General features: G+C 36.4%; 2 protein-coding genes across 4 annotated transcripts; both read right to left on the bottom strand.

Annotated features, from left to right (window-relative positions):
* Nucleotides 1–522: 522 nt before the first annotated feature.
* On the bottom strand, nucleotides 523–2,413 carry LOC105794636 (uncharacterized). Its single transcript, XM_012623908.2, has 3 exons — nucleotides 1,899–2,413; nucleotides 1,391–1,768; nucleotides 523–1,130 (listed from the first exon to the last, which is right to left on the bottom strand). The coding sequence occupies exons 1-3, from the start codon at nucleotides 2,302–2,304 to the stop codon at nucleotides 769–771; spliced, it is 1,146 nt and encodes a 381-aa protein (XP_012479362.1). The 5' UTR covers nucleotides 2,305–2,413; the 3' UTR covers nucleotides 523–768.
* Nucleotides 2,414–3,544: 1,131 nt separating this feature from the next.
* LOC105794644 (importin subunit alpha) lies at nucleotides 3,545–8,161 on the bottom strand. Of its 3 annotated transcripts, XR_008197495.1 has the most exons (12): nucleotides 7,780–8,161; nucleotides 7,384–7,480; nucleotides 7,202–7,293; nucleotides 6,964–7,095; nucleotides 6,686–6,871; nucleotides 6,421–6,584; nucleotides 6,174–6,252; nucleotides 5,166–5,294; nucleotides 4,926–5,053; nucleotides 4,470–4,841; nucleotides 3,923–4,053; nucleotides 3,545–3,833 (listed from the first exon to the last, which is right to left on the bottom strand). XR_008197495.1 is itself a non-coding variant. In XM_012623931.2 (11 exons), the coding sequence occupies exons 1-10, from the start codon at nucleotides 7,999–8,001 to the stop codon at nucleotides 4,472–4,474; spliced, it is 1,599 nt and encodes a 532-aa protein (XP_012479385.1). In that variant the 5' UTR covers nucleotides 8,002–8,161; the 3' UTR covers nucleotides 3,545–4,053; nucleotides 4,470–4,471. The 3 variants fall into 3 exon arrangements, 2 of the variants coding, with proteins under 2 accessions (XP_012479385.1, XP_052489044.1); XM_012623931.2 differs by having other exon boundaries at nucleotides 3,545–4,053; XM_052633084.1 differs by having other exon boundaries at nucleotides 3,545–4,053; nucleotides 7,724–7,860.
* Nucleotides 8,162–8,513: the final 352 nt, after the last annotated feature.

Below are 8,513 nucleotides of genomic sequence, written 5' to 3'. Positions count from 1 at the left end.
TGGGTTTTAAGGTCAATTTGATAGAAGTTAATTGTTAATACTATTAGCTAGTTATAAATTCTCATCAAGTCAACAATAAAACTCGAATTAAACACTAAAAAGTTGATATGGTTAGCTCCAAGTATCAAAATGTATAATTTTTGCACCACATTAGACTAAAAAAATAACATTTAGGAAAGAGTAATAAACTTAGATACATTATTAAGGCTTCTTTTTATGATATTTTACCAACAAAAGAGAGAGAGAGGGTGCTCTAATGCATTAAGAATAGAAAGAGAGCAGAAGATTTAATGATGTTGGTGGGGGGTACCACAAGTAAAGACCCAAATGAAAAGATAAAAGGGTACCACAATTGACAACACCCCCTCCCTAGTTTTCTGGTTTATATGGATTAATGAACACCAAGACAAAAGGATTCATTCCTATATACAACTTGTTTACTTGATGGTAGATGAAGCCCTCTTTCTTTTTCCCTGCTTTAAAGTTCATAAGATGCCCAAATCATCCATTTTTACAGCTGTGTGGTGAAAAGGATGAATTGTTCTTGTTGCAATTTGAAGAGGAAATTAGAAAACGAGTATGTTCCAAAATTTATTACAAACACGAGCAACAATTTTCTCGACTGCATAACTACGCTACCAAACGGTCCTATTCTTTCATATGGTTACAAATTAATAAGACATGAGTGAAGAGTCTCAACTCGGTCCGGCATGTCAAGTCAGTGAGTCAAAATAAAATCCTTGGTGTTAAGCTGTTGATCTCTTGAATTCATATCCTCAGTTTCTCTTTCTCCCCAAGTCTGGAACAAACATCAGCTAGGAAAGCAAAGCATACACCGATGAAACGTACAAGGCATAGTAATATCAACAGTGCCCGGTGATGGAATCTTTTCTTTGGGAGCTGTCCTCTATCTGAGATAAGCAGTGCCCTGTACACAACTTCAGTTAAGGCATAGGCTGACACTGGATCACATTCTTCTTCGAGAAATCCGTATTCTGTAAGGCATACTATGTCATAAACGCCATTGGTCTCCGATATATCCAGACATTCGCATATCTTCAGCCTGCCATCGATCCTCTCTTCGGTGGATAACAAGTCACCGTGTGTCAAGATCACGAGAGGGTTTTCATCTGAGGAAGATTTAGAATGTAAGATATGACTAAGAATGGTCATGATAGTACTAACAACACATAATAAGGGAAACCTTGACTTGGAATTGTGAAACGTATGGTTCAAGGATCTGGAACAGAAAGGACATTGAATGAGCACAAAAAAAGACCATTCGGTTCATCATGCCTTTGAGCTAATTGGGAAAGCGTCATTATCATTATACATGGTATGTGCCATTTGTTATTAATTTATGATTGCGGCAATTAAAGACAAAACTTACTGCTGTTTCGCAAAGCAGCACAGCAGAAGAGCTGTCTGATGGCCTCTAATGGCTTCAAATCGCCTGCTTTTAAAGCTTGGTAAATCTCTGCCATGTTAGCTACCACTATCACGCAATTCACTCTTCTCAGCACGAACTTCGAAGACGATCCCATGTCATCATTTTCCATATCGTCTGTCATCATTTTGCTGTCGCGATATCTCAAGCAAAGCTGGTTATGATGAACCCCTTCACTCATCCAACTCGATAATTCCTCCAATGCCTCCCTTGTTCTACCATAATCGAACCCTCTTGAATCGTAAACGCAGAAACCGCTTCGCATTGATCTCAGGACATTGTGTTCTTCCATGTACATGGTTGTGTAATTGGAACAACTTCCTGCATGTAAATGAGAAAACTTAAAAATCTTCTTTTTGCTGCAATTTCCTAAGCCTTTTTCACAACACAAGGCAATTACTGATTTTAGATAATAAAAATAAAAGTATAAATTATGCAACTTCAAACTCACCTGATGATGTTTGAGCAAAGGGTATTAAGCCAGACCGACCAAGAATACTGTACATAAGATTTATAAGGGAGCTCTTGCCGGAACCAGAGAATCCCACCAAGAGAATAGTGTTCACGGGAGGAATATCCATATCTTCCTTGTTGATGCCTCCAATGGGTACCCAGAAGTCACCTGAACGATACCCAAGAAGCTTGTGGCGAAGCTCGTTTAGTCCATCAGGTGCAATGAGAGCCAATCTCTCCAGTTCTCTAAGCAGTCTCAGCCTAGGCGTTAGAATGGAAACGTCAGGAAAATCCAGCTTCAGCTTAGCACATTCATCGAATTTAGTAGCTGTTCGCCACCAACAGTATGCCAATCTACATGACTCACAGTCGTCCTCATCAGTGAAAGCTACTTGGCTTTTCATCTCTCTGTTGTATGAAGCTCATCAATTAAGAGCAGACAATGATGGCCAGCATAAGTTGAATTTATGAGTGAACAGGTTTAGTTTACCACAGTTGTGAATAAGGATTATGTTCGAAAATAGTGGTTCAAATAAAAATAGCCCATTCAAGCATGTACAATCTGGTTCTGTTCCTCACGTGAAGTAGTATGTCTAGAAACGAAGCCAACTTTCAGGTTGCTTCCTGTTACCAATGGTGGGTCTTTTTTGGGGTTGTTCCTAGAGTCCATGATTTTACAGAATTACCCTCGTTACTACTAATAATTGCTATGATACAGGCAAGTTTGTCATACTCCCAGCTTTTCTAAGGCAATCATCACCGAGTATTCCATCGAATCTAAGTAAAAGAGTTTTGAGCTAACGATTTTTATTTTATGATAGGAAAGAGTGGATAAGTTCTATTTTATTCTAACTCAATTTTAAAATTTTTTTCGAGTCGAGTGAAATGAAATTTGAGTCATATTGAATCAAATCGAGTGAAATTATTTGAATTAAATTAAAAAATTAATATATCAAATTAAAATCTTATTATAGTATAACTAATTTTATATTATAGCACATAATTTTAAAAATATATATTTCAAAATATTTTCAAAAGAAAAATAATAAAAATAAGATACTTTAGGATAAACTTGAATTATTAATTAACTTATTTAAGTTTTAAAATTATTATTTTAGAAAAAATTTAAAATTTTAACTTTCTTTTTATATTTTTAGAATCAATTTTGGAATTTTATAAATATTTTATAATTTATAATTTTTTTGCAATTTTGGTTGATAGACTAATTTGTTCATTTTCAAAATTAATATGGACTAAATATGTATTCAAATTAATCTATTATTCGAATTATAAAATTGAACTCAACTCGAACTCAAAACTCAAATTACTTATTCAAGATTTGATTAACTCGAAATTCAAATTTTATTTCAATTTTATTGAATCAAATCAAATTTTGCTTGCCTTTCCCCTAATCATAAGTCTGATGCAGACTTGAGCTATCACCTAATATCCCGTCCACAGCACCAAATGTACTTTGCGAATAGAGTTAAAACGAAGCACCCGGTCAGGGCCCGCCTGCACTTTCCGGAAATTGGCCTAACACGCCGTTCAAGTAAAAACAAAAGACTCTTTTCTTTTGTACTTTGCAGATCTCCAGAGATGGGCATAGTTGGGGCACACAATGAAATCAGGAGTCCGCAAGAATGCATGAAACATATAATATTTGGGAATCAAATTCTATTTAGAGCCACCGGACTCATTCAACATTCGGTACATAAAACTCCGGCGCATCTTTCAGGTTTTTGACTTGTACATTACCGGAAATGAAAAAATTTCCCTTTCACAACCTACATTGGTGCGCCTTTCTGATAAAAGCCATATCTAAAACTAACCATTTATAATGGAAGCTAATACATCCTTGCCGCATATGCAGGAGCATAAATTGGTATGGATATAAAAGGGAGGATTGGTGCTGCATGCCTCTTTCCTGCATCTAATAATATTAAGATGCAGAAAAGAATTAACTACCACATGTGAAATGTTACAAAAGAAGAAGAAGAAGGTTTTGTATGGCTTCTAGACCTTCAACTGTGGTATCATACACCCTGTCTTTATTTTCTGGCTTCTTGAAAACATACTTTGGCGTCACTTCAACTATCTGTGAATTCTGAATGACACTCCATCTGAGCTTCATTCTACTCCAATCAGGTCTCCTGCAAATCCAAAAACGTCTTTAGGGCATCCAATCAAATCAAGACATAAAAATACAAGTTCAGAAGTTTGTAGGCAACTAGAACTGGCATAAACACACACCATCTCTTTACAAATTATTTGACCACTAGAATTGCTACAAAGAAAGCTCATTATAACTCATTACGAGACTCAAATCAGCAAAATGGTGTTTTGTTATAAAATATAAAAGCATGGGGCAAACTGTATAATCTATTTCACTACTTAATTATGGTGACATTTATTACATCCTAGTTTCCAGTACAGAGTTTTAGCAACTCAGATACATGTGAAATTGCAGAACCAAAGAGCAACCATATTGCAATTTAACATATCAATTTTCCTAAAAGATCATGTTAACTTCCTCAGAGAAGGTTAGCAGACAAATTCAAATGCATACCTTCAACTGAAACTGAATCCACCAGATGGAACAGGAAGTTGGTTGCCTCCAAAATGGAAATCAGATTGCGAAGCATCACCAGGGGGTAGTGGCTCATCCTCATCTTCCCCCCAATATGTTTCAAGAATCTTCACTGCCTTCTCATAGATTTCATTGTTGTCATGACTTTGGAGGTTTTCAATCTTTTCCAACCCCCCAGCATCATTAAGTAAGTCAGCATAGACATTGAATTCTCCGGTGTGACCCAATTTTTTCTGAGCTTCACCAACCTTCAAAATGTTTTCAAGCCCCTCTAAACAAACAGTGATAATTCTTGGGTCAGGACAGGTTAGAAGATCACACAATGTAATGCAACCTTCGCTCACCAGGAACCTGGCAAATAAAACAGAAACTAATTATTTACGGAAAATTGTATTATGAAGAACCCAGATAGTGATTATGGCAAAAAAACTATACTTTATTTGTTTGTGGCTGCCGCCAGATGTAGCATTTGAAATTGCCCAAGCAGCTTCTTTCTTGATCTCAAACTCAGAGTGTTGAAGTAGATGGACTAGAGGAGCAATAATGCCAGCGTCAATTACAGCCTAAAAAAACATTTTCAATTCACACACCAACTGAATTATTCAAACTGGATGAAAAGGCCACAATTGAAAACTATAACATCAACGATAGATTTGTCGTACTAAATTTCCCAACCTGTATCTGGTTTGCATTTCCAGCAGTGATGTTTGAAATGGTCCAGCAAGCTTCCTTCTTGATACTCTTTTTGTAGTTATTTGTCAGCAGGTTCAAAAGGCATGGAAGAGCTTGGTGGTTTATAATACACTGAAAGTGGAAATAACATGTAGCATCACAGTACGGAGCAAGAGGCAACTAAGTAGTGATATGAATACAAACATTGTTGTCCAAAGAAACATGACATTGTCAACTCAATCCTAAAAATTAAAGACCGTTTAATCCAAATATAAATTAAGGGCATAACCTATGATTCATCTCACCATATGCCAATTAACCATGAAGAAGATGCATCAATCATATTTGCCTAAAAGTAACAAAACACGCCGGAATCATGTGTCATGTACAATTATTTCAGTCTACAATCTTGTCATAAATCAAAATCCTCTAATTTTCTGGATTTTTCTTAAGAGGGAACACATCTAGAGTTTATGTTTTCCAACAAATTTTTCTATAAGCATGTCAACTGAAACCATATATAGCTATCCAGTTTTCATAATAAACCCCAACAGTTAAACTTCATTAGAAACGATACCCAGCTTTAAAATCTTCTAACATTTATTGACATCATCAAATGTGAAGCACATTTTAAAGAAACCACAGTCAAATTAGAGTTGTGAAGAATACTAGCACATTAATGCAAGGCATAATTTGTTGTTTGCCTGAAAAACAAAATTGAATTATCAAGCTAACCAAATATAGTATTGCACCAATGGCTTCTGCAATGACATATCAGAGACAGTCAAAATAATTGTAATAGAAAGGACAGCACTGCCCCAACATGGTTTAAGCAACAAAGAACCAATAGATGAGTCAGAGAGAATACATTATATTAAGTTGTCTAACGTGTATAAATGCAATTAACCAGCCAAAACCAGAACAAGGATAAGTCAGCTAACAACATCTCAAAGGAAAGAAATCAGAATAGCAGTAGAGAAAGAAATGAATATGTCATTAAATATTCCATACCTGAGTCTGCATATCATCCCCAGTAACAATATTTCCAACTGTGCGAAGCGCGGGAATGAGGACTGTTGGGGATGGATGACTAACAAGGAAAAATAAGTGAGGATATTCAAAACATCCAGAATTCACAAGCAACTGCTAGAAACAGACAAAGAATAAATTTCTTCAAAAGAAAAAGGGACAAACAACAACATAAACATATACATCAAATCAAAAATCAATTTGAAAAGCAAAATGATCCAGTACTTACAGCAAGAGCTGAACGAGTCGGGGGCAGACACCTGCTTCAATAACAGCTTGGATTTTGTCATTAGTACCATCTGAGAGATATGACAGGGCCCAGCATGCATCTGTAAGGACTTCCTCATCGTTCAAATGGATAAGACGCTCAAGAGTGGGCAAAGCTGGCTTTGTCTGCTTATTGAATTTCAAAAGCATACGTGTTAGCAAAAGACATCAGCAAAAAAAGTCATAATTCCAAACAATTCATATTACAAGAGTCGAGAAAGACCAACCTGCTCAAATGATGCCCGTGGCTTGCCCCTGCAAAAGTTTGACAAAGTCCATGTAGCATTTCGCAACATAGAAAGCTTGGCATGCTCATTGAATTGTGCCAACAGTGGCATCAAGGCACCATGACCAAGGACCAGGTCGCGACATTTAGGTGAGTCTCCGGAAACATTTCCTAAGGCCCAAACAACCTATAATTCCAAAAAGAAAATGATAACCCGTATTGGAATGCAACTAAACTGTATTAATGAAAATAAGGTTACTTGCGGACTGCAATATCTACCTGCTCGCGTACATCATCGGCTGGAGATGCAAGAAGTTTAACAAATACAGGGACAGCTCCATGATCAATTACAACTTTGGTATTGTCTGACATCCCTGCGGCAATATTCGTGAGAGCCCAAGCTGCCTCAAACTACAACCCACAAGATTGCATATAAACAGTTAAACCATAAAACAGCCAAAACATTACCAAAGAGATTGAGCAAAATCCTAATAACTTCAGTATCAAAATATCAAACCTGAAGCTGTGGGAAGTCATCCCTAGCAAGAAACTCAACAAAGCGAGGAACAACACCTGATTGTACAACTTCATTGATTGGAGGACCATGATCTGAAGATAAATTAAGAGCAAGTAATAACTTCTAAATGCAAAATTAAAAGTGAGTTGCAACAAGAAAAAATAGAAAAACAAAATATCGACCTATTGATAGTAGCTTCTGGAACTGAGTGGTCGCCTCAAGCTGGGCATTCCTGTCATCTGACCAAAGGCCAGCAACCATAGCCGGAAGACTTTCTAACTGCAATTAGATTACAATTAGATTATAAACACGTCAAAATCATGTTTGATTCAATAGTAAAAGAGCAAATAGTCCTATCCATTCTTTATAGGCTTACTAAAACGAATAAGTTCAACATGCATTTCAGTTCATGTCAGTAACACAAATTGACCTACTCCTAATCAGCAACTTTATAACACCAGTAACACTAATAACATTTTTTTTATCTAATTACAGAAATTGAAGTAAGACAATAAGTTGAACCTAGTTATCAATCATGACCCGATGGATCAAATCAATTGATCAGTTGAATGTACTACATTTTTCTCGGAATCGGCAGTTGAAGAGAGCAACTGTTGTTGCTGCGGTTGTTGTTGAGCGAGAAGTCCTTCGCGGCGTTTCTTAAGAAGGTTCTCTTCTCTCTTGTTCTTTCGAATCTCAACCATGTTGTCTTCTCTCCTCCGGCGACCTTCCTCCGCATCAACCGTCACCTTGTACCTGTTCCTTCGAACCTCGGCCCTCGCGCTCGGTCTTAGAGACATCTCCTCTTATTCTTTGTTTTTTCTCTTTCAAATCGGATCGAACCGCCGATTAAATTGCAGGTAGAATACGTTGTACTACTTGGGATAGATTGTTTGAGAAAATGAGAAGACAGAGAGAGTGGCGCCAGTTTTGGAAGCGAGTGAAAGAGAGGGAAAGGAGACTGTATTGATGGGCCTTGAGTCAGGATACTGATAATTGGGCTTTGAGTTTGAGGGAGTGATAATTGGGGATAAGTAATATTTAGTCCTTCAATTTGACAATATTTTTCAATTTGATCATTATAAATCTTTTTATCCAAACGAATTTAGATCCCCTCACACAATTGGTTTTAAAATAGAGGACGAATGGAAGTGAATATATTTGGTCAAAATTAATTTAATTTGAAAATATTAATTTTAATTTAAGAAAGAAGGAAAAGAAATATACGAGTTTGGTTGGTTGTAATCACCAATCAAGTCACGCATAATATTATAAATTCTTTATATTATTAAAATAATAAAATAAATCAAAG

Source organism: Gossypium raimondii, chromosome 7, assembly GCF_025698545.1.
Source record: "Gossypium raimondii isolate GPD5lz chromosome 7, ASM2569854v1, whole genome shotgun sequence".
Classification (NCBI taxonomy): Eukaryota; Viridiplantae; Streptophyta; class Magnoliopsida; order Malvales; family Malvaceae; genus Gossypium; species Gossypium raimondii.
The sequence above is the reverse complement of the archived record's forward strand: the minus strand, read 5'-3'. Positions and strand labels throughout refer to the sequence as shown.